The sequence below is a fragment of the Dermochelys coriacea genome, chromosome 18, assembly GCF_009764565.3.
Source record: "Dermochelys coriacea isolate rDerCor1 chromosome 18, rDerCor1.pri.v4, whole genome shotgun sequence".
In the NCBI taxonomy this organism is placed as follows: Eukaryota; Metazoa; Chordata; order Testudines; family Dermochelyidae; genus Dermochelys; species Dermochelys coriacea.
The window spans coordinates 16,000,552-16,023,378 of NC_050085.1; the positions used below are offsets into that span (position 1 = coordinate 16,000,552).

At 45.3% G+C, this 22,827-nt stretch overlaps 1 protein-coding gene across 8 annotated transcripts in view; it reads right to left on the minus strand.

Moving 5' to 3' along the window:
- Nucleotides 1-3,383: 3,383 nt before the first annotated feature.
- The window catches only part of DVL1 (dishevelled segment polarity protein 1), a 173,950-nt gene continuing 154,506 nt past the window's right edge, over nucleotides 3,384-22,827 (minus strand). For 4 of the 8 annotated variants that reach the window (XM_043500182.1, XM_038376944.2, XM_043500184.1 and 1 more), the window contains 5 exons: nucleotides 22,557-22,706; nucleotides 15,604-15,735; nucleotides 14,435-14,602; nucleotides 12,627-12,833; nucleotides 3,384-8,001 (listed from right to left, as the gene is read on the minus strand). In XM_043500182.1, the coding sequence (XP_043356117.1) occupies nucleotides 7,592-8,001; nucleotides 12,627-12,833; nucleotides 14,435-14,602; nucleotides 15,604-15,735; nucleotides 22,557-22,706 (1,067 nt within the window). In that variant the 3' untranslated portion in view covers nucleotides 3,384-7,591. Of the gene's footprint in view, nucleotides 8,002-11,540; nucleotides 12,469-12,626; nucleotides 12,834-14,434; nucleotides 14,603-15,603; nucleotides 15,736-22,556; nucleotides 22,707-22,827 lie in introns of all 8 variants that reach the window. The other 4 variants (XM_038376945.2, XM_043500183.1, XM_043500185.1 and 1 more) reach the window with 2 other exon arrangements.

The window sequence follows — 22,827 nt, forward strand, 5'->3', positions numbered from 1 at the left end:
ATAAATAATTAATAGTGTGTAATAAGCATGTCATAAAAACAAATGTTATATTTCCGAGATCACTGCTTTTATAATTTATACTCAGGTAAAAGGAGAAAATCCCTTGAAATATTCATTTTTAGGAGGGGGTTTGGGAGACTTGACATTTTAGTGAAAGGGGTTCACAGGTTGTTAAAGTTTGGGAACTACTGATCTCGTGATAACCAGCAGGCCCTGGGTTTGCAGGCGTTTCAGTGGAAGTTCCATGTGTGGAGGGCTTGCAGACTGAGGCTAATGATATTTATTGCACTGCAGTAATGTCTATGAGCTCCAGACCAGGACCTCACCATGCTAGGCACTGCACGGACAAAAGACTAGAAAGATAGTCCCTGCCCCCAAAGAGCTTACAATCTGAAAGCCACAGTTATAACTAGGCTATGATTTCATCATGGACATTTTTAGTACATTTTACAGCAGAGGTGTGGGGGAAAAAAACCCTAAGTCACGTAAAGGCCACCAAATAAATGTTTTTTGTTACATCAACATTCACAAGAGACTAGTGGGGATACTGAAAGGTGAGGGCCAGGGAAGGGGCTGGAGAAAGGGCCCACTCCAAATTCACCCAGCAGCAGCGGAGGCTGGGCCTGGTTCCCCATTCCAGGAATTGTGACCTGCTACAAGAGGTTGCAGTGTCACTCTGGTTCAGCCCATGGGCCCCTCCATCTACATGCTCAGTGACTGTCAGGAGAAAGCCCCATCACAGATAAAATATAGACAGTATTTTGCTTGGAACATACACACACAGAGAATAGCACTCAGTCCCCAGAACTCCTCAAGTGCTCACAACCAAAGCATCCCAGGGACTGGTCTACATTGTAAAATTAGGTTGAGCCAGCTGAGTCTCTCAGAGATGTGAAAAATATTCCCCCCCCCCCCAGTGATGTAGTTAAGCCAACCCCTAACACCATTCTTCCATACTTAGCTACCACCTCTCGGGCAGGGGGATTAATGACAGCAAGGGGCGTCATCACTAAGGTGTTTCAATGGCAGAGCTGTAGCATTTTGAGTGTAGACATAGCCTCCCTTGCAAAGCTACCTGTTCTTTCTCCTGTGCTCTGCCCTAATGAAGGCTCAGTTCAATGTCAATAAATCCCAGAAATTAACCACATCGTGTGCATTCCATTTCATTGCCTACTCCAAATGCGTTGCTTGCTGTGCTGAAAACAAAAGCAGTGCATTATTTCAGGGAGAAATCTCCTGGTTTCTTGTGTCTGAGTTTGTAGGTGGATTTTTTTTTTTTTTTTAAAAAGGAACATCAATGCAGGATCCATCTTTACCGAAATTAGATCCTAGATTATGAACAACAAAGTTTTTATGTGGCCTTTGTGTAGCAAAAACAATCACATTATTTTTTGGGGCCATAGTATAAAAGCATCATTTTATCATATTGTAACATACACACATCCTGGTTCCACTCTCTTTTATATCAATTTTACATCCATGTAATTCCATTGACTTAAAATGGATTTACTCCTTATTTACACCAATAGATCAATATTTGGCCCTCTGAATCTACATTAAAATGCAACAGCTCAGTCTGAAGGTGCCTTCAGTGAGTTCCCCTCAGAAGTACCCAAGGCAGAACTTTTAGAAAGCAAGCAGCTCTTTTTCTGAGATCTCCATATTTTATTCCGCCCCCTTCAAAGTTGGCCCAAAGCGTTTGGTCTTTACCTCCATTTTTATCAGTGCAGCTTTATTAGCCAATCACTGAGCTGCATGAAAATGATCCCATCAATTGAATGCACATGGATGACTGGACATAAGCAGACACTAATCTATGGGATAGGCTGAACATTAGAGAAACAGGACTTCTGCAATGCATCCCAAGCACACTTCCTCCTCTGCATTTCTTTAACTCCCTGCATAATGAAGTTCTTTTGTAGGTAGGAGCCTGTGCACATGTGTGCATGGAAATTCACATGAGGGGGACTTCGTGTGGAGTAAGGCGCTACTCAGCGCGAGCCAAAGTATCAGAATCTGGCTTTACGCCTGGAAGTCCCCATTGCCGGAGACCGTACTCAAGGATGTGTTGTCACGTGTGAGATGACCCAAGTGGTGATTTCATGACCATGCAGCAGTTTATGGCATTTTCAAACCAGGAAAGACACAAAGCCACATTCTTTGATGAGACTCTACTGAGGTCAGCAAAGATTAAACTGACTCCTTTTTACAGCCAAGTGGAGTCACCTGTTCTGGGACCTGGCTGAAGTCAATAATCTAACTCCCTCATTAGACTGCTGAGTGAGTGCAGGCTGCACAACTTAGATCTGCAAGGGAAATACTGGGCCCAGTTCTCCTCTCACTTGCAGTTGAGCAGCTCTGGACTGGCTCTAAATTGTGATTAGCATCCAGCATTTAGCCAACTTCCCCTCAGCTCCCTCCAAGCTGACATGTAGGCTTTGAAAGATAGAAGAGCTGGGGAAGTTCTTCTGCACACAGCCCAGAGAAGGGGTTTCCAGTCCATATCTGCTACAGAGCAGTACTATCCATGATAGGCACGAGGGGTGTTCAGGGGTCGCCTAGGGTCCCATGATGACTGAAAGCAACCCCCCCCCCCCATTCTGCTGGTTCTTGCCAGCCTAGGAGGGTGATTTGGTCCCAATCAAACTCTAGGGAGAATCCCTGTGCCAGGCCCATTCAGTCAATTCAGGCTTTAGAGGGAGGGAGGGCGGATCTCTTTATGCTGTTTATCAAAGGCATTTTGTTGGGGTTTCCTTGTTAGACTCACCTGCAATCTGGGGTCCGGCAGAATCCTGATTTCCATCTCAGCTGGGGCAGACGTGCAGAGTCCAGAACAAAAGTGAGTCTAGCCACAGGACTGTGTTAGTGGGTTCAAGCAGCTCCAGGGGACAGAGGGAGAATTTCTCACTCCCTTCTTGGGTTTGCAACTCAGACAGCTTGTTCCAACCGAGGCCCAGGACTTAACACCCTGGTCCATCTAGTGCAAAATATCACACCGTCTACATTATACTTGTGCTCGCACATGCTTTGTCTACTCCCTTTCCAAAGGCAGGCTCAGGGAGAGGGAGGAGATAGGCTAATTAATCTAGCTTCTCTTTTAAAGAGACAAACATGCTTTCTGCACAAATGCATTGGTGATAAGCTCAGGGCCTGTGCCTTATCAGTATCTGAACATCCAGAGAAATGATGATAGGCCATACAACTCTGAATCCCAGTTCCCTGCTCTAACTTCCAGACCACACCTCCTCTTATCAACTGGACAGAATACTTACCTCTCTCAGGGAGAGGAGCTGTCAGACATAACGCATGCCTGGATAGCAAGTGCTATAGAAGTCCAAAGAATCCTCATCAATAAAGGGAAGACACTGGGTGCAGTTGTCACATAAAATTAAAAGCTTTTTTAGTGTTTAAAATAGCATTTACACATAAGCAGCTATATATTAACTATACAGACACTTGGGTTTTAATACAATATCTACAAAAAAGAATTCAATTATGCAATAGACATTTAACAGGAACAGTGCAGTCCATGCTAGTAAAAGGTTACTCTCTGAGTAGAACCAATTCTAGAATAGGTGATAGTCTGGGTTTTCATTATTTAAAATCATTTAACATTTTCCCCCCTCTACTGTACATAAATTCTTTACATGTATTTCTAATCACTGATTAGAATGATTTTTTTTAAAGTCAATCTTATTACAATCCAGTTAAATGCAAAACAAAAACAATTACATCAACTCATCAGCTGTCAGTCTCAAGATGGGACTGTCAATTTGACAAAAAAACCCAAACAAAAATATCAAAAGTCAGCGCCTGTGCATCGTTTGCCATCCAATATACCTTTGGATGAAGTGTCCAGGGACTATTACCTCTGAAAGGCAAATGTGTTAACAGGAGGTCAAAGACATCAGCGGTGTCTTTAAGACGCTCATAAACCATTCACCAAAATCTTATTCTTTAGAGAGTTGGGTTAATACATTAGGTGGGTGCATTACCCTCACATTCCAGTAGGAGGCGTCATCCCAAAGCCTTGGCACATATGTTATCTCTAATCCACAAAACACACATATTTGTTCTTATTAGTTGCTGTTGACAGGAATGAATAAATAATAGTGCAAGTCCAGCTGCAGAGCACAGGCAGATTGTGTTAATTCCCCCTTTCCCCCCAAATTCAAATATTATTTAAGGCTCCTGTTATGAGACCGGCTTTTTATTTTAACCCGTTCCACATCACACCCTTCATGTGCCTATTAACGGCAAGCCCATTATTTTTCATTGCAGGGGGAAGAGGACAGGTCAAGATACATTCTAGAGCCAGACCACTGCCAGCTCCCCAACCTTAAAATGAGCAAACTAACCTGGGCTCTACTAAGAAACTACATGCTCTTTAAGGGCCTGATCCGTCAACTATTCGCCACATGGCGTAGGACTTGCAACTGCCTCGTTGACGTCAAGGGCATGTCTCTCTGGAGGAAGCACTCCATCTGGAAGTATATGCTTGCAAAATTAGGCCCAAACGCCCCCAGGCTGCACAGATAAACTTGGATATATTTAAAGGCATTGGCAGGATTTTGGAGATCTCCCTCCATCCACTCATGAATAAGTGACAAACATTCTGCTCCTGGTTCCCCAATCACTCAGTCTGGCATCTCCCTAGACTTCAGTGGAGTTACTATACATTCCTCCAGGGGAAGGGAGAGAGGAATCAAGCCCTAAGTATTATACTGCAACTATGATGTATTGCACTATTCATAGAATGGGCACTTAGATTCTCCTATGGCTCTTCAAGGAACAGAAGATTCGAAATGCCGTTCATTGTTTGATAACCTGCCATTGCACACAGAGCAGCACATGCTCCCTAACTGGGAGCTTGATTTCAGCTGAAGCCAGTTTGGATAGAACCAGGTTAATTTCTAACTCACAGTCAAAGCCAGACTTGGCAGCCTGCTTCCTTCAGCAGATGAGCACCTTCTCAAACCTACAATAAGGACTGTGTCAGCCTGAGTCCAGAGTCACCCATGCACACGGAAATACATAACACAATCATTTCAACACAGCAGCAAAGGGCAACACAACATAGAGCAGTTTTTCTGCCAATAGCACTTACCACAACAACAACAAAAAGAAAAATACAGCAAGTGTGTAACTGCAACTCTTGAAAAGACATACAAGGAAATAACACACTTCGGCCTCCTTGGGTGAAAGCCCAGCCTGCAATCACTCCCCCTTCTGTATACCCTAACAGATACCCAAATACTACAATCTTTTCCCCTGATCCCGTAACTTTTGCTTTAAGATGAAGTGAGCCAGAAAAAAAAAAAAACCATGAAGAGAAGTAAAAAACTGGTTTAAAAGCAGAACCACCAGAGATTGTCAGTAAAGTCAAAGACTTTTTTTTTTTTTTTTTAAACACGGCCTCCTTGAGATACAGCGAAAGTAAGGGATGATTTCTTTGATCGCTTTAAAAAAAAAAAAAGAATCTGAGTGTAATTAGTATTTGCATCATGCCTAGGTGAAAAATGAAAAAAATGTTGCTAACAGCTCCAGGTTCTAAAAGGATCGTGCAATTTTATATTGGTTACCGGCAACTCTGCTATTTAGCCAGTATAGGCTGGGATTCCAGCTGAATCATAACAAAACACAGCTGGGCAATGCTAGCCAATGGGTGGGTTAGGCAAAAGGGATTTAGGGGCTTAAACAGGGAGTTGGTGTGTGGCATGGTGGGGTGTAAAATCTACAGTGCTCCAGCACACTAACGGTCCATGTGGATCCTGCCACTGTGCATTAAGAATGCCCTAAGTGTGCACTGATGAAATGAATGGCTGTTTCAAACAGCTGTTATGTCAGTGCACTCTAGGGAACCTTGTGGGTACAGCAGCAAGATCCACATGGACCTTTGGTATGTGACACCCTGGAGTGCTGCAGCTTTATGCCCCAGCTTGCTGTGCACTAACTCTTCATTTAGACACGCCCTAAGACCCACTGACTTTCAGGTTGCTCTGTGCCTAAGTCGCTTTTGAAAAGGAGTCTCACAATCCTAAGTCATTTTGATACTTTTGCAAATTTTACCCTTTGTCTTTTTCTAATTCCACTAAGAAAAAGTAAAAGAAAAAGCTGTGGCAGCCACCCCAGGGTGCGTGACCTGATAAGCACACTGCTTGGGAAGTCAGTGCTGCAGTAGGATTATAAGGGAACATGAAATCCCAGCAGTATTCAACTATACATCTCTTCTGCATGCCTGCTAGGCACTGAAACCAACAACAATGCAAGAAATATAGCAGGAGGGACCGTCATATTGGGGGGAAATCTTTTCTACACAGTGAAGCAAGATTTAAGCACCTATCCTCAAATTCATCAGGAAGAGCTGACTAATAAAGGTGGATTTTAACTGAAGGGCCAACAACACAGGACTGAAATCTTTGGAGATGTGTGACAGCGGATGCTTAAGAAAAAGCTACCGGTTGGAAGTGGGACCCTTAACACAGTTTTCACTGTGTGTCAGGTAGAAAGATTAATCAGTTTTTAGCATTTCTGAGCTGTGCAAAAAGCATTTCCCTTACCACCTGTACTAACCTCTAGCCCTGTCTGCAATCAGAATATGCCCACTTGGTAATTGCAGGGCCAACCCCAGGATTCTGATTCAGCAGAGGTGAAGCTGGGAAGGGTGATGCCAGGAAGATCTTATTCAGCAACCGAGAGGAAAAAGAGCAGCCACAATTACTAGCAAAGCCATTGATGTGGGCAGGAATAGGATGAGCATCCCCTCTTTAATCAGGAAAAGCTGCATCTTTGCCTTGCATAACCAGATAGTGGCAACTATCCCATTGCTGCAGGAACAACCTTTACAACAGCAATTAAGTGCATGTTATGACCAGACAAAAATGGACATGCCTCATCATCAGGGTTGTGATAGGATGATGTCAAAATGAAAGACAATTCTACTTCTTACGCAGCAGAGGAAAGAAGGTTTCTACATCGAATCAGATCTTTGCCTCCTGCTGGGAATTTCCCCACTTACATACTGCCCACAAACTTTCAGGTGTCAGGGCTGCTTGTGTTGTTTTTTGCTATTTACCAGATGTATGACAAGGAAATCAATCATAGTAGCCAGTGTTTCTGGTAAGAGAGCGAGAGAGAGAGAGAGAGAGAGAGAGAGAAATAAAGGTGCTAATAATGCATCACTGGAAACTTAGAAGTCATATGAAATAAAAAAAATCTTGAATCAGCCAAGACGACACACTAATTGCACTGAAAGTAGGTGCCACAATTACCAAAGCTTATTAGGCTGTGAATATACACCAGTCAATCACATTAAAAAAAACAACATGGGGAGAAAGGGAAAAAAAGAGGAGGAAAGAAAAGATGCCATCGATTTGCTGATATTTAAAAATCCCAGGTGATTTTTTTTGTTTTTTGTTTCGCAACACATGACTGAGATTCAGGAAGGTGTTACATGCAATACAGCCAAGCTTTCTTTCTTAAAGTGTTTGGCAAGGACCCTCCCCCCCCAAAAAAACCCCAAACCCCAACATCAGTGAAAACAAGCCCCTCCCGCCCCTCCCCCCAAAACAGAGTCTGAAGGCACTTCCTCTCACATGATGTCAACAAAGAATTCGCAAGGGTTGCCCATCGCCTTCTGGAAGGACTGCCGACTCCCCGTCAGCTCTGGAGGAACGGAACTCAGTTCTCTCACGGGCGGTCCGCCGGGGGGTCCACTCGTCCCATAGACTTTGGAGCTTAGCTTTGGCAGGTTGTAGAGGGGTGGGACCCCCGGAGGCCCGTACGAATGGTGGCTGTGGTGGCTTCTCTCACTGTGGGAGGCAGAGACGTGGCTGAGCTGGCTGACGGGCCGTTCACGGCGCACTACGCTGGCTCCGCCCCCGCTGTGGGCGGTGTGGTCGGATTCGCTGCCGCTTCCGGCTGACTTGCGGTCCTTCTCCCTGCCCAGAGCCCTCCGGCTGTTCTCACTGTTGCTCCGGTTAGAGCCGCTGCTCTTGCTTCCTGTGGACGGCGAGCAACAGGAACAGAACGGGAGGGTCAGTCAGTCACATTTCCTCCCCTCCTCTTTCATCAACACGTCCTGAAATCCCCCCGGCATCAAACCCACAGTGGCAACAATGACAATGACCAACTTCGGCCCACGTCAAGCATAACAGGCTATGGAGGACTCCAGAATTTGGCGATGACACCCGCTAGAACAAAGCTGAGAGGCTGTGACATGCAAAGATACACATCGATCGAACCCACCCTCCGGAGCCAGCATGGGGAAGGCATTGGCTAGCCTAGAACTACAGCCTGAAGCCCCTCTGCTTCCATGCCTTCCCACTGGCCAAGCAAAGGAGAGGGAAAAGACAAAAAGGGAAGAAAAATGGAGGAATGGGGGGGGGCGGGTTTTGTTTTTAAAACACAAAATAGGTTTCTTCTAACAGTATGATTGACTCAACGTGTGGATGCCAGGAACGCCGGTACAGGAATGGGTTATCCTACCACGAAACCGCTTCTTCAAAACAAAAAACTCATCTGCTCTTTCTGGTATCAGTCTTTGGTAAACAAAGCGGATTCAAATGATGGGCCTGCTCCAAATCCCGTGAAGTCAATGGAAGTCGTTCTGTTGGCTTCCATGGCATTAGGACCTGATCTAAAGGCAGATTCCTACAAAGCCCAACACGGAGGTGCTTTGTGGTTGTAGTGTTGTTCAAAAGCCGGCATGTAGAGTTCTTATATGTAGATTGCCACATATCATGCAAATGATGAGTCTAGAAGATATTCCCAACAGAGGCTGAAAATAATGCTTGAGAGGTTGTATGCAAGTAGCCACAGTACATGAGAGTGTGAGCTATTGACTTCACTGGGTTTTGGGTTAGGCCCTGTGTGAACAGCTGCAGGAGGTGCTCAGATATCATAAGGATGAGCATGGAAGGCTACTTAGGTAGATATTTCCAAGTAAAATCTCTCTCCCTTAAAAAAAAAATCCTAACTTTCCAAGCCATCATTCAACAAGGAACTAATTGCTCTGCTTAAACCAAAGCCCTTAGAGTTTGAGGTTCCATTCACGCACAAACTCCACCGCCTTGTAATCATGGGCCAGATTCTGAATTTGAACAAGTGCTTGCTACTCCATCAAGTCATCACAGCATTGATGGTTAATGCAACGGAAGAGAGGGAAAGAGAGAATCACAGGTGCTCCTATTGCTAGTCGCGGCTCCTGCTGATGAGATTATATTGAGAAAAAGCAAAACAAAAAAGAGATGGAGGAAAGAAAACTAGGCAGGCCTGGTGTGTGTGTAGTAGAGAGCTCAAAGTCTCCTGCAGAACGCAGAGGGCTTGAGGACCAAAGCAGAACGTGGAATACCCAAGATGCAGTGTGGACGAGGGGTTTGAGCTCAGGACTAGGAGCCTGGTGAGTTCTAGTCCTGGTGAGTTCTAGTCCTAATCTCCACCAATTCCCCCGTTTGCTTTAGGCAAGACACTTGACCGTTCAAGGCTTCAGTTTCTCCATCCATGAATGGAGGTTATAACATTTACTCCCCTATCTCCCAGGGGTGTTGTAAGGATTGGTTAGCTAAGCCCTTTGAAAACAAAGCACTACATAAATGCTGAGTTTCGTTATCAAACATCTCCTAACGAGACAATAACCCCCTCGCCCCCCATGTACCAGAGCATAATTGGGAATTAATAAAATGACTGTTCCAGCCCTCACTCCAGGCAGGATCGACGCCAGAGTGACATAGAGAATTCTTACAAGGCACTGATTATAATTCATCCTCGAGTGAATGGCGCTGTGCCCATCACCACCCAAACACAAATCTTAAGGCAGGGCTCTTTGGCAACTGCTTTGCAAAATCAAGAAGCATCTTGATAGGAAGAAATTCCAGTGCAGTGGGCCTTTTTTCCCCAGCAGGAAGTCACCATATTGTGGCAATCTTTGAAGCACTAGAGAAGTCTCCTTTTCCCCTAACTTGTCCCAGGGGAATAGCATCAGTTTTCAAGCAGGAATTCCCATGGATGGAGAGATCGGTTTAAAACCTGATGGCACAAAACTGGCCCCTTTACATTCTCCTCCCACGTTCTAGCTCTATGCTGGGCATACAATGCCGAGTCTGCTGTTACGTTCTGAGATTAACGCTGGTGTGTACGTCAAAGTAAAGGTCTCTGTGTAAGCTGCTATTCGAGATCAGGCCCCGAACCTAGGCTCACTTACCCCATCAGCACAGTCACTGCTGAAGATAGCAGCACATTCAGTTTGGTGCAGGTGAAAGGAGCTGAACCTACAGCTTTGGAGAACTAAGCCCTCTATTTACTAAGAAATATGTCCTCCCCAGAACAGTAAGATTCGGGCAACAGCAGGGCAAGCTTCGTTTTATTGCCCTTCCAATACACCTCACCACAAATCCAGGAGAGGAGAACGAAATCCAGTATCCTTGGCCGCTCTGATGACTACCAACGAGGTACCAATTGTGCAACATGGACACTCACCAGATCTGCACAGTCACCCTCAGGCTCTGCTGCCACCGAAATCCTGGGATATCCCCTTTGCTGTCTGGGGGTCACTACCAACCTACCAGAGCCACCATCATTTTGAATAGCTGAGTTATTGCTACACCCTCAATGGCTGCTCACTTTACGCTTCCGTCAGTCATGTCAGCTTTCCGAATGCCCAGTGTGACTAGATTCAGCCGCATGGTCCAGCAGCCCCAAAAACTAAGGTGCATAGCTGGCACCCACAGGCCTTCCACCAGGCGTATAACAGGAGAGCATTGGTGGACACCTCCAGAAGCAGCTTATTGGACTAATAAAAACAGGATGCAGGAGGAAAAGTCAAAAGGCTGACCAAAGGCGCTCAGGGGCGGGCACCATTTGGAAGTCTGCAGTTTGGCAGGGAGAATTCGGACACCATTCCCCGGTAGCTGTTGTCCCGTTCTGCAGTCAGATTGCTCACTCCACTAATGCCACAGTATTACAACAGGATGCGCGGGGATAGGCAAAGTGCCTCTGACAATTGAAAATAAAATGGGGGGGGGGGGGGAGACAGCTAAACATTTGGATCACAAGAGTCTAAATGATCATGCTATGAATTTCTTGTTATTATGGAGGCGTTTGAAGCTTACCAATCCCCTAGTGTCAGCCATTCCTTTCTGAATCCTTCAGTCTAATGCTTGCTCAGAACAAAACAAGGGAATAACACAGTTACAAAACAAGAAACACCACAGCAGTGTAGTTTCCAAAAGTAGAACAAGGGAGAAAAAAGTGCTGAACCCTTCAGAATGAAACCCTCCCGTTGCCTTTAATGAAACTCTCCTAGCTGGTAACCCAGGATGCATGGATAAAAAGACTGTACCTTTCCTATTCCAGCAGCAAAGAGCTAATATTCTGTTGCTCACAGTGACTGGTGAACCACATTAGGAAAAATCAGTGTGTCCCCCCCCAGCAGAACAGACCTGATGTGGATTTTTTTCCTAAAGATCTGAATTTTTTTGGTTTCCCTTCCCCACACTTTTGTTTTCAGCTGAGGTGGGAAGGGCAAGTGCTGGCAATCTCACCAGAGAGTTCTTCTCGTGGGATTTCCAGCCTGGGTTTGCAAAACGAAGGAGGTTGGATTAAGTCTGGAGGGGCTGCGTGCAAATTACTGGATGTTTATCTTGGTAACATAATTCATACCCAAACTCGGAGACTCCTTCTGAGCCTTGCCTTTTGGTTACGGGCAGTGTTTCCAAGAGGGATATTCACACTGGAAGCAATGAATTTAAGAAATTGCAGGGGACCGCCCACTGGACAGTCATACCACAGAATCATGTTTTATTTCCTTGGCTTAGAAGAATGAAGTAGCAAGGGCTGGAAGGAGATGGTACATTTATGCAACCCATGCAACATGCATCAGAGCAAAAGTAATTGTGCTCCCAATGGAACAGCGTTTCGGGGTTGCAGTCCATTTGGCTGGCTGCTCCAGACAGCACTCTTTTTGCTTATTTCACACAAGAGGAGGTGAATGGCCTTCTGCACTCAGGACGGAAGTGGAAGCCAGGAGCATGTAGTTTGGAAGCCCACTTCTGTTCCTGACTCTCAGTTCTGGCACATGGCTTCAAGCAAACCACTAACGGCCTGATTTTCAGGGACATCGAGCACTCCACTGAACTCGGCGACTCGCACCTGTGAAAACCAGGCTCTTCACCTCTCAGGGTCTCATTGTTGCCTTTTGATTAGTCGGCAAGCTGCTATCTATGTAGCTCTTTCCCAGGGTGAGGGCTGGATTAATTAGAGATTTATAAGTGCTACGTATTATATAATGCTGTGGGGTATCTATGCCACATTGGACACGACAGACAGCCCTGTAGCTAGTTCCCCCTTGGTTCTTGCTCTGTGTGCTGAGCTCTAGCGAACTACCTGGATGGAATATTGTGCTGGCTCAATTAAAATGTAACAGGCACCTTCACTGTGGTGCTGAAAGGCCGGCCCTTCTCTCCCTTGAGTCTGCAAAGAGAGGTTTGATTCAGCACAGTTGCAGTAAATCCCATGCATGGAGCATACAAACCACGGGGAAGGGGAGCACAGACAGGACTAGGGAAACTCAAGCAAATGGCCAGGGATAACGGGAGCTGGGACAGCACGTGTTCCACTCACAGGCTTACCTTCACTTTGCTGGCTACCCGCGCTGCCACTTCCATAGCTGAAGCCTGGGTCCTGGTATGCTGGTGGGAAGCATGGAGGGGGGAGTGGGTACTGGTAGGGGTACCCCTGACCCAATGGCCAAGGTGCAGCAGGATGTGGAAGGGGAGCAAGAGTGTCCTGATCAGAGGCTCCGCTAGAACCGTTGTTAAGGTTCAAGGCAGCCATATCTGGAGGAAGAAAGAAAAGATGAGGACAGTATAATTCCCTAACACCTAATACGCACGTACTATCATCACCTATAGAACGAAAGCTAATGGGTTTACCTGGGACTTAACCTCAGTAGTTCAATCCAACTATTACCCAGGGTGAAGTAGGCTGAATATTGAATATGGAGGGACGGGTATTCTCAAGCGGGCGTGTGCAACTAGGAGTGCAAAAACACATGCACTGATCTGATTCGATGCCCCAAACCTTCTATCATTTGCCTATCGCTACCAACTGCCTGCAAAGACAATCTGTTTATAGGCAGCGTCTCAGTGGGGAGATGGGCCTTGCAGCAGAACCAAAAGGTTAACAAAGCCAGTCTCTGGCGGACTACGGAAGGACGGTGGCCTTGTGCTTAAGGCACTAGACTGGGACTCAGGAGATCAGAGCTCAATGCCTGACTCCCCATGTGACTTTGGGCAAGTCCAGCTAGGGGTGTGATTCCCAGCGTGTGTACTCACACTTGCACTAGTTCATGCTGAGTGAGTGTGCCAAAACAAGTAGTGAAGCTGTGGCAGCATGGACAGCTCAGGCCAGCCACCCTGACAATAAACTGGCTTAGGCACTGGGGTAGGGGGAAGGGACATGCTCAGGGCAGCTAGCGCGGGCTGCTGCTCCCACTGCTTGCACACTATGGCAGCCACGCTCCTATTATTAGCGCTAGCTCTCCTCAGGCTGTGCGTGTCTCCCCGAGCTGGGAATCACACCCCGAGCTCTAAGTGCAGATGTAGCTTCGATCTCCTCTGTGCTTCAGCGCCCTTTCTATAAAAGGGGGATTGGTCCTGAATGCCGAGGGAAGTTGTGAGGGTACAGCCATTGCTGAAATAGAGGTGCTAACACACTACCACGATGGGGGCCCCCAAAGTGACCTGAAGAATGAATTCCAGAGTGAGAGGGGTCAGCAGAGAATGCTCTGGCAGCCTATTCCCATTTACATGAAAGGAGGGCCAGACTGAATGCCTCTGCTGATCACGCTTGCATCAGGGCACGAAATCATTATTCAATTTCAGATCATACTTACACAGTCTGCATCACTGTAGCATTTGAGCCCCTCACAGCATCCCCATAAGGCAGGGTATTCCTAGCCCTATTTTATAGATGAGGAACTGAGGCCTGAGGACACGCAGGCATGCGGCAGCCAGGATTGGAACCCAGATTTCCTGAGTCCCAGTCCAGTGTCCTATTTCACTAGGCCATCCTTCCTACCCAGATAAGAGCATAAGAACGGCCATACTGAGTCAGACCAAAGTCCATCTAGCCCAGTATCCTGTCTTCCGACAGTGGCCGATGCCAGGTGCCCCAGAGGGAATGAACAGAACAGGGAATCATCAAGTGATCCATCCCCCCGTCACCCATTCCCAGCTTCTGGCAAGATAACTCAGTTGCTTCTCCTAGGGGAAAATATTGGCTAACGATCATGTAACTCTGGCGAGGGGCAGACTCGTGTGTGGAAATCGCCAGGCTTGTGAGATCCCACAGGAGGTTGTCCTGCACTTCCTGCCAGAACAGAGGAGCTGGCATAGAGCACATGCGCAGCTTTGCCCTTCATGGCTGAGGAACTTACTGCTGCAGAGGTCCCCGAAGACGTAATAGCACTGCTCCGAGAAGGTGATTTTGTTCACAGTGTGCCTGAGGTAGCCGTGTTTTAACATGCTGCTGGCGTATTTTCTAGCCTCCCGTCTGTCCTTGAAGCCCTCCACGTGCGTGTAAAGCCAGTCGACCACATCTGCCCCTGCAATGGGAGTGGGGAATGGAGAAAGAGAAACATCCCAATGTTACTTTTAGCCGACAAGACAACGTTCAAACTCCCATCATTATCTATCACAATGCATTTGGGCCTATAGGCCTCAGCCAGCTCAGAGAATCATTGTGCTAGGCACTATCAAAAAAAGATACAGATCAGGCCCTGCCCCAGAATATCATATTTTCATAGCACCTTTCATCTAGAGATCACTTGGCCCATCACTGAAATGCAGCCACCTCTGGGGTGGGCTGGAGCACCTGTCTGAGAGCGCTAACCACCACCAGCCATCAGTTTAAACCAGGAAGTGAAGAATAATCCTGCATCCAGGTGGAGCACCTATTCATTTAAATGCTTAAAAAAAATCATACATGGATTTTTTTTACATAGTGCATATGAGAAGGAATTAAGACAATCTGAAATGACACAGTGTTTATACAGACAGTGACAGGTTTTCAACAGATATGGGGGGCCAGGAGCGGTGCAGACTCCAGGCTGTCTAGTGTCCTGTTTAGGTAACAAGTAAAAGTCACCTAGGTTGTTTAGAGCTCAGTACATATTTGCATGCAGCACGAAAACACCATCTGGGTCACTTGGCAGTCTCCGTTCAAGAGGGAAATAGCTGGGGTGGTTCAGGTCATGACTGAGATGCCTTGGCAGAGCTGTGTGAACGTGCAGGTTTGGAGCAGCAGGGGGCGCTGCTATTCTGACAGATGCCTTCCACAGCTGCGTGGAGGCACAAGATGGGAGCAGCAGTGGTATTATCCATAAGGGTTCAGGTGCAGTGGGACAATGGGTGGGGGAAGCTTGCACAGTCCTAGCTCACACTAGTTCAAACTCGAGTCATTCGTTCTTCCCTTTCACAACCAAATTCTTTCACAGATACACACAAGAAAAAAAAAAAGTCACCACGGCTCTAAAAAGGCAGCTCCGAAAGACTGGTTCTAACAAGCCACCGGGTGATCTGCGCAGCCATTGGGGGACCCGCTTACCTATCACTGCATTGGAGATGGTAATTTTTAACCACATTCTGTCCCGGATTTCCAGGCCTGAGTCAGGTAACTGCATAACCTTGACAATAGTAGCCATGTCACTCTTCACAGTCAAGGGAGATTCTTCCAATTCTGAAAGGAAGAGAAGTTAGATGCTTCTCGGAGCTCAGCCGCCTCTGCAGAGAGTCACTTCGTTTCAGCTCACCATTTGGACTGCGCCTTTCAAGACACAGCTTTCCAAAGCAAAGGCAAGACAGTCACAGGATTCCCCCGTCTTGCCCTCAGCCGTGGCACCAAGGTGCAGAATTCACACCAGTTCTGTAAAGATGCTGCTTGGAGTGAACAGTTTAGTCACTGAGCTGCTGGCACCCTACTGGTGTTGGGTTCTCTAGCCAGCTACAAGTCACTACCGGCCCTTTTCCCTAGGGGGAGCTCCTGAGGCTGATCCAATCATCAGCAATTTCCCATGTAATTTGCAGCATACCCAGAGGGACTTCAGGCAACACTCTCTCCACATTCAACCCACCATAGATCACGTGGCGGACGTAAAACTGACAATGTTAGGAACAAGCACGTTTTGCTTCTACCTAGACCTTTGGATTAATCACTATGAATGGTGGCACCTGCCAGGGAAAGAAGAGGGTGAGTTATTCTGCTATCAATGCATCTGCAGCTCATGTCAATGGGCACAGTGCAGGCATCAAAGGGAGGAGTGAAGTGAATCGGGAATCTAGAAGACAGCCTGTATCAATAACAAGCCCTAGGCCGGTGGATGCCTTGAAAATGACTTTAGTGGTACGCAGCCTTACAAACCAGGGAAAGTAACGAAACCCAATGAGAACACATATACCCCCTCCCCCACGCTCCATGCACCTCTCTTGCGGAGTATTTGGAAAAGCCAATTCTAGATGTATCAGCATTGATCACCCATTGCTGCTTTTCTCATTTGACCACCCCATCTCATGCACAACGCCCCTGACCTGAGCATTCAGCTAGAAACAAGAGTGATTTGTTTTGCTGATCCATTTCAATAATAAAACCCAACAGTAAGTGCGTGCCAGATCTTTTGTGCTGGCTGGGCAGGGTTAAGCCTGGCCCCCCTGTCCCTCTTATGGGAGGGGTATTCTCCTTGGTTACCTCACCCAGCAACTCCTAGGGCCCTTCCTTCCATTCTCTCGCAGATCATAATAATGAGAGACGGTTATGAACCCCAAACGCCATCCAACTCTGGATCCAATTCCCAACTGGTAACGTATTTTTAATGGGCTGCCCACCATACTCATTGTGTTAATCCTGCCTCCCATCCTCCCAGCTCAGGAAAATTCATATCCATCATGTAGCTCAGGCTCATCTCTAGCAGAAACATAAGCAAGTCATGAGCCCCCGCACTTTTCTAGGAGAGCAACGGAACCAATTTCACTTTGTGTCAGCCACCCTCACATTTTTGGTAAAAGGCGCATGTACGATACAGCGAAAACTCAAACCATTGATCTTGATACATGCACATCTACACACTTGAAATACATCATCACATGCCGTATACACACAAGGCTTCTAAACTCTCATGCCATCTGAGCAACACTAAGATTTGCTTTTGCTTTAAGTTAGTTAGTTTGGTTAATGACAAAAAGCAACTTTTTTTTTAAAAAAATATCTGATTTAAATATGCAGGGAGCAATAAACTTGATTTTCATATGGTCAGTCTCCAAATCAGTATTATGCTTTTAGAAGCCACTGGAAGGAGAAGGATGCTGGATCAGTAGGCTGTAGTTTGCTGGTGGCTGTCCAAATCTGAAAACTCTCAGTTACATCAAAGAAAATGTATCCACTTCAGGACTGGACTTCCTCAAGTAACCCTTGACCCAACAACATGACTGAGTGGGTTGGTGAATACACGAGCATTAGAACAGGCAGAAATGACGACCATCTTTTGAATCAGATGCATTAACCCAGTGATGCTCAGATCCCAGTGGTTCAGGAGCCAAATTAGCGATCAACATTACCCAAAGGAGCCACAATGTATTGTTTCATTTACTCTCTCTCTCTAGATTATATAGTCATTTTGCTGCGAGGATTATATAGAATTATTCTCACTGCAAAATGACTGACCAAGTGTTCTACACTTGGTGAACAACACAATAAAAGTATCTGATTGGTTAATAATTAAACCACACCATGTTTTAATATCATGTGCTGCAAAGAGAGACACATTAAAGAGCCACTTGCCGCTTCCAAGCCCTAGTCTGGGTATCACTTCATTAGCCCATTGCTTTAGATTGGTTCTGAGTGGTACCTTTACCTCTCAGTTTCACCTCTCCACTCTTAGAGATTATGGATAAGAAGGGTATATACATCAGGACAATGCAGTTGTACCATACCTCATGCCATCTTTATTTTGCACCTTCATTCTAGTGCATGTGTATACAATATTTGCTGAAAAGACAGGCCCACACAGAAGGAATAAATAGCTTTGGGCAGGATACCCCTTTTCAAAAAGCAAGACGGTATTTCACAGTAATGGTCTGAGGGCTTGATCAAACCCCATTCAAGTCAATGGAAAAAAACTCCCATTGATTTCAATGGGTTTTGGATCAGACTCCGAAACACAATAGCTGCCAAGAAGCACTTTGCAATGTTCAGGGGCTAGTTCTGTAGAAAACTGGAGTAGTTTTACACATAAAGGTATCTAGGATGATCTTAGAAGACCCGGACAGGCAGTAAGCAAGCTCCTCTTCTGAAAATGGAGGGGGAAAAGATGTTCTGCCTTTGATAGATAAACCAGCACTGGTGCTTCTCCTGGCTGAAGGCAGCTGGCCCAACAGAGAAAATCAGAGGCTAATGCAAGAGATTGTTGCCATAGAATGAGCTGAAAATTATTCTAGAACAAGGTACTTTTTTCAATAATAATATGAAAAACTGCATCCATCTGGTATGAAAAAGTCTGATTTAACAGCAATTGAGTAGTCAGGTCCCTGAGGAGTCCTGTGTTTGAGAGAAAAAGCCTGAAGAAATAAAGAGATAATGAAACCAACCAAAAAAACAAAACAAAACAAAACAAAAAAAGAAACCCAAGCCCTGCTGAATTGTGGGTTTCATCTGAGCCCCTCCCCCCCAATCTCAGGTGCTTTAGTCACAAATATTGATGTAACACTGGCTGCACCAATACATCTAATGTTAAGAACAGGCAAGAGGGCAAAGGGGGGTGGGCTGGAAGAAAAAAAAAAGTCTTTCAATCTGTTTATGTTATCCCAGCCCCATTATATAAACAAAGTAAATCAGGAGACATACCACAGTACTCAAAAGAAGGAACCCCGACACAGACTTGCACTCAGCTAATGCTGCTCCATTAACTGGCTGCTTCCACGTTTACAGCCAAAACAGTAAAACTGATGTTTATATTTGCTGTGAGTATCAGCAACGTAACCCTGAGAGACTTTAGGAGGCTCTTGGATGGGGAAATGCAATGCTGGAAAGCCCTGTTTGTATTTAAGCTCTTTGTTTATTCCATTTTGGGTTTAGAGGCGTGCGGTCTCTCAGTTTCTGCCGTGACTGAGAGTTTAATGGGTGAGATCCTCTCTTCCTCCTGACCCACTCCTGAGATCTGGGTGTGCTGCCCCTCCTGTGCATCAGATTGACTCCAAGTGGAGGAGACAGAAAGGGGAAAATCAAATAAATAGCAGTGCAGTTTGCCACCAACCTCGCTGCTAGTCCTGTTGGTCTTGTTTGTAATAAAATGTTACCCAAAAGGATAAGGATCCCAAAGAGCCAGGGGTGGGTGCTGGAACAACGTGTATAATGAGGGATGATGAGAGCCACTGAACCAAACTGTAAACCCTGTGTGTGATGGAAACCGCTTCAAGCCAGTGAGTGCGGCAGCCCCCAGTTCTAGCACCTATGCAAAGAGCATGGGAAATATGAATGAATGAAGCCTCCAGACACACCTCTGATGTGTGTCAGGATAACCACTTCACAGATGTGGAAACAGACATTTTATTCTGATTTCAAGTTTTTTCTCCTGCTCCTGTTAGGAAAAGGGAACACCCCATGCCACAAGAAATGAAAAGCTAACTGCAGAAAACTGGTTTCACTCCCAAGCAACCTTCATTTCAGAAGCATGACGAAGAGGGTGTCTGCATTCCTCATTTCCAAATCGCTGTACTGTGCAGCAAAGCACCCGATACATTAATGTTTCAAGAGGAATGTAAACAGAGTAACAGACTCTCATTGTTTGACAGAAATCAGCAGACATATTAGACTCCAGTAATCTTTAGTATTTATAAGACTGAAAAAAATGCATCTCAAGATAAAGCCATGGTGGGGTAAGTGGTTCACTTGCCTTTGACTGCTGATAATATTTCCCCCCCTTTTGCTGGTGCCGCCTACTATCTAGGAAGATGCAGAGACAAGACCTACAAAAGAGGTCACTCCCCTTTCAGAGTTTCAAGGTGAGGCTGCTGTCCACTTATGAAATCAGAGAGTGAGCGAGCGAGCAGCTACATGGTCTGGCAGGACCTGCTGGTACTTTTAAATATAAAGGCACCACCAATGCACAGACAACTTTAGGAATTTAATACTTCAGCCAAACATTTGTCCAGGAAAGATTCTGTCATTGATTATTAACCCAAAGGTCTTTAAATGATCAATGAAGGTCTACTTTATTAATTATGATGATGATGATGATGATTGTTGTTTTGCCTCTATGGAAAAATCCAGTATAACATATTAACAATGAAACCAATAGGGTCTCTTTAAGGGGTTACAGAAATTACTTTAAGCAACCTACAGATTTTAGGCCCCAATTCAGCAATGTACTTAAGTGCTTGCTTAACATTAAGCTTGTGAGTTATGCAAGCTGGCTTCAGTGGTATCCTGCTGATTTGTAGCCTTAACAGAGAATGAGAGTACTTGTGGCACCTTAGAGACTAACAAATTTGTTTGAGCATAAGCTTTTGTGTATCCAATGAAGTGAGCTGTAGCTCATGAAAGCTTATGCTCAAATTTGTTAGTCTCTAAGATGCCACAAGTACTCCTGTTCTTTTTGTGGATACAGACTAACACGGCTGCTACTCTGAAACTTAACAGAGAATGAGATCCTCCCTACAGAAATTTTAAGGCAACCTACAGAATCTGTGGGGAATTATATAACCTTGCTACAGATTGGGTTAAAAATTCTACAGAAGGTTATCATTCTGTATTAAGGGTTTTTCCATACAGAATACCTGTAGGAAAGAAACACTTTTCAAGGTGTAAAGTTCCTTAGAGCTTTTAAATTTAGATTATTTCATTGCAAAACAAGTCTTCAGGTGGAAAAAATGCCTGAACTATAATTGGCAGTGTCACGGTTAGTTAACAGAGCCAATCTCTTTTTTTTATTACCCTGTGCAGCTGAGAATATTTTCAGTGCAAAACAAAGAGATTAAAGGAGGTGTGTGTGAGCAATACAGCTAGATCCATCGATTCTCACCCCCTCTTTTAAACTACTCAGATAAGCCAACCCTTTCAGAAGTGACTAGTCATGTGAGGTATTTCAGTTTTTGGATGTTCAAGCTGAGGCACCATAAAGGGCCTGATTTTTAGAAAGGGTGGACCACTCTGAAAACTAGCCATCTTTAAGATATTTCAAACTGAGACCCCAAAATGGCTGGTCACTTTTGAAAATCTTGGCCCAAATTTTCTAAATAGGGATATGCTATTGTGCCACCAAAAGCATCCAGTTTGCATTGCTCCTCCCTATTTCTTCTTCTTTTGAAAAAATATGCCAGCCACAAAGTACGAGGAATCAGTGGGGGAAGAAAGGCTTGGGGACACACACCACAGCTTTGCCACTTTATGAGTAAGAACGAGACAAGAATTTGATCCTGATTGAGGCAAAAGTGCTGTTTAATTTTGCTGTTTGCAGGGCAATAGGAAAATGTGTCCAGTGTGCTTAGCTTAGTTGGTCAGTGCATTGATTGCTCTTTGAGCATCAACAGGACCAGCTAGAATCAGCAGCTCAAAGTGGGACGCTAGATGGCAATGTTTTGGAAGAAATCGTGAACCAGTCTGCAGAATGTGTTTAGTTTCTGGTCTCTTTATTTTTCATTCAGGAAAACACTTAAGCATGGTGCTTAAGTCCATCCCAATTTAGGGCCGCACTTACAGACTAGCTTAAGTCCCTTCAGCACATGCTTAAGTGCAGTCTCAAATAGGGATGTTTTCCTAAATTGGGGCCTCAGTGGTGAGGACCTGAACAGCCACCTGCTGTACGTATCTGTCTTGCCTTAGTGCCATGTGTTTTTAAATCAGATGTTGCATTGTGCCCTACACTCACACTAGAGAGCAAGAAAAGACTTATTTCTTCAGTTCTAAAATTTCCAAGATAAGAAACCATAATAACTTTCTCAGTAGGCTGATAGGAGAATTTAGGAACTGCCACAACATACCAGACCAGTGGAGGAGAAAATCTGACTCTTCATTTCCTCTTGCAGGACAAAAGTCACCAGGTTTTGGTTTGGTTTTTTAAATTTAATAAAGTTCCAAAAAAGAAATGGCAACCCAATTAAACCATATTAAAAACACTGTGAAGGCTGTTTTGAAAGCAAATAGAAAGTTTCCAAACATAATGCCCTAGTTCTTGATCCGCAAGGTTATCCACCTGGGGGAAATGGCTTCTGGCTCTGTAAGGGACTGATACATTAGGATGGGACTCTGCCCCTCCATTTGATTGGAAGACGTGGGGGAAGCTCTTCTAATGTATGGTGCAAAATCTAAGTGCAAAACCTTGCTCCTCCTACACTGTGGCATCACTGTGTTAACCTTCAGAAAGTTTTATGCTCCCCACACGTTAAAATTAAAATGTTTCCTTGCGGTTGTTGTGTTTGTTTGTTTGTGTCTTGCTTTGCTTTTTGTGCAGCTCTACACTGCCGGCCCTGAGCAGAAGACACCTGCCCTGTGCTGGCCGCAGTGCGACTTACTTTCCGAATCGTGAATTGAGCTTGTTAGTGAGGAGCTGGTAGATGTGATGGTGCTCATGGAGGGGCTCATACCGTAACGGGGGTATGCTCCCGTCATGGCTGTGGTATGAGAGATCCATGCTGCAGGGTCAATTGGCCTCACCGGTTCAGCTGGAATAGCAAACAAACAAACAAAAAGAAAGAAAAATCAGATTTCTGGCAGAATCCACCTCAGCAGGATTCAGTTGAGTGGGTGGGTAGGAGACCATTATTTGGAGACTGTCAGTATCTT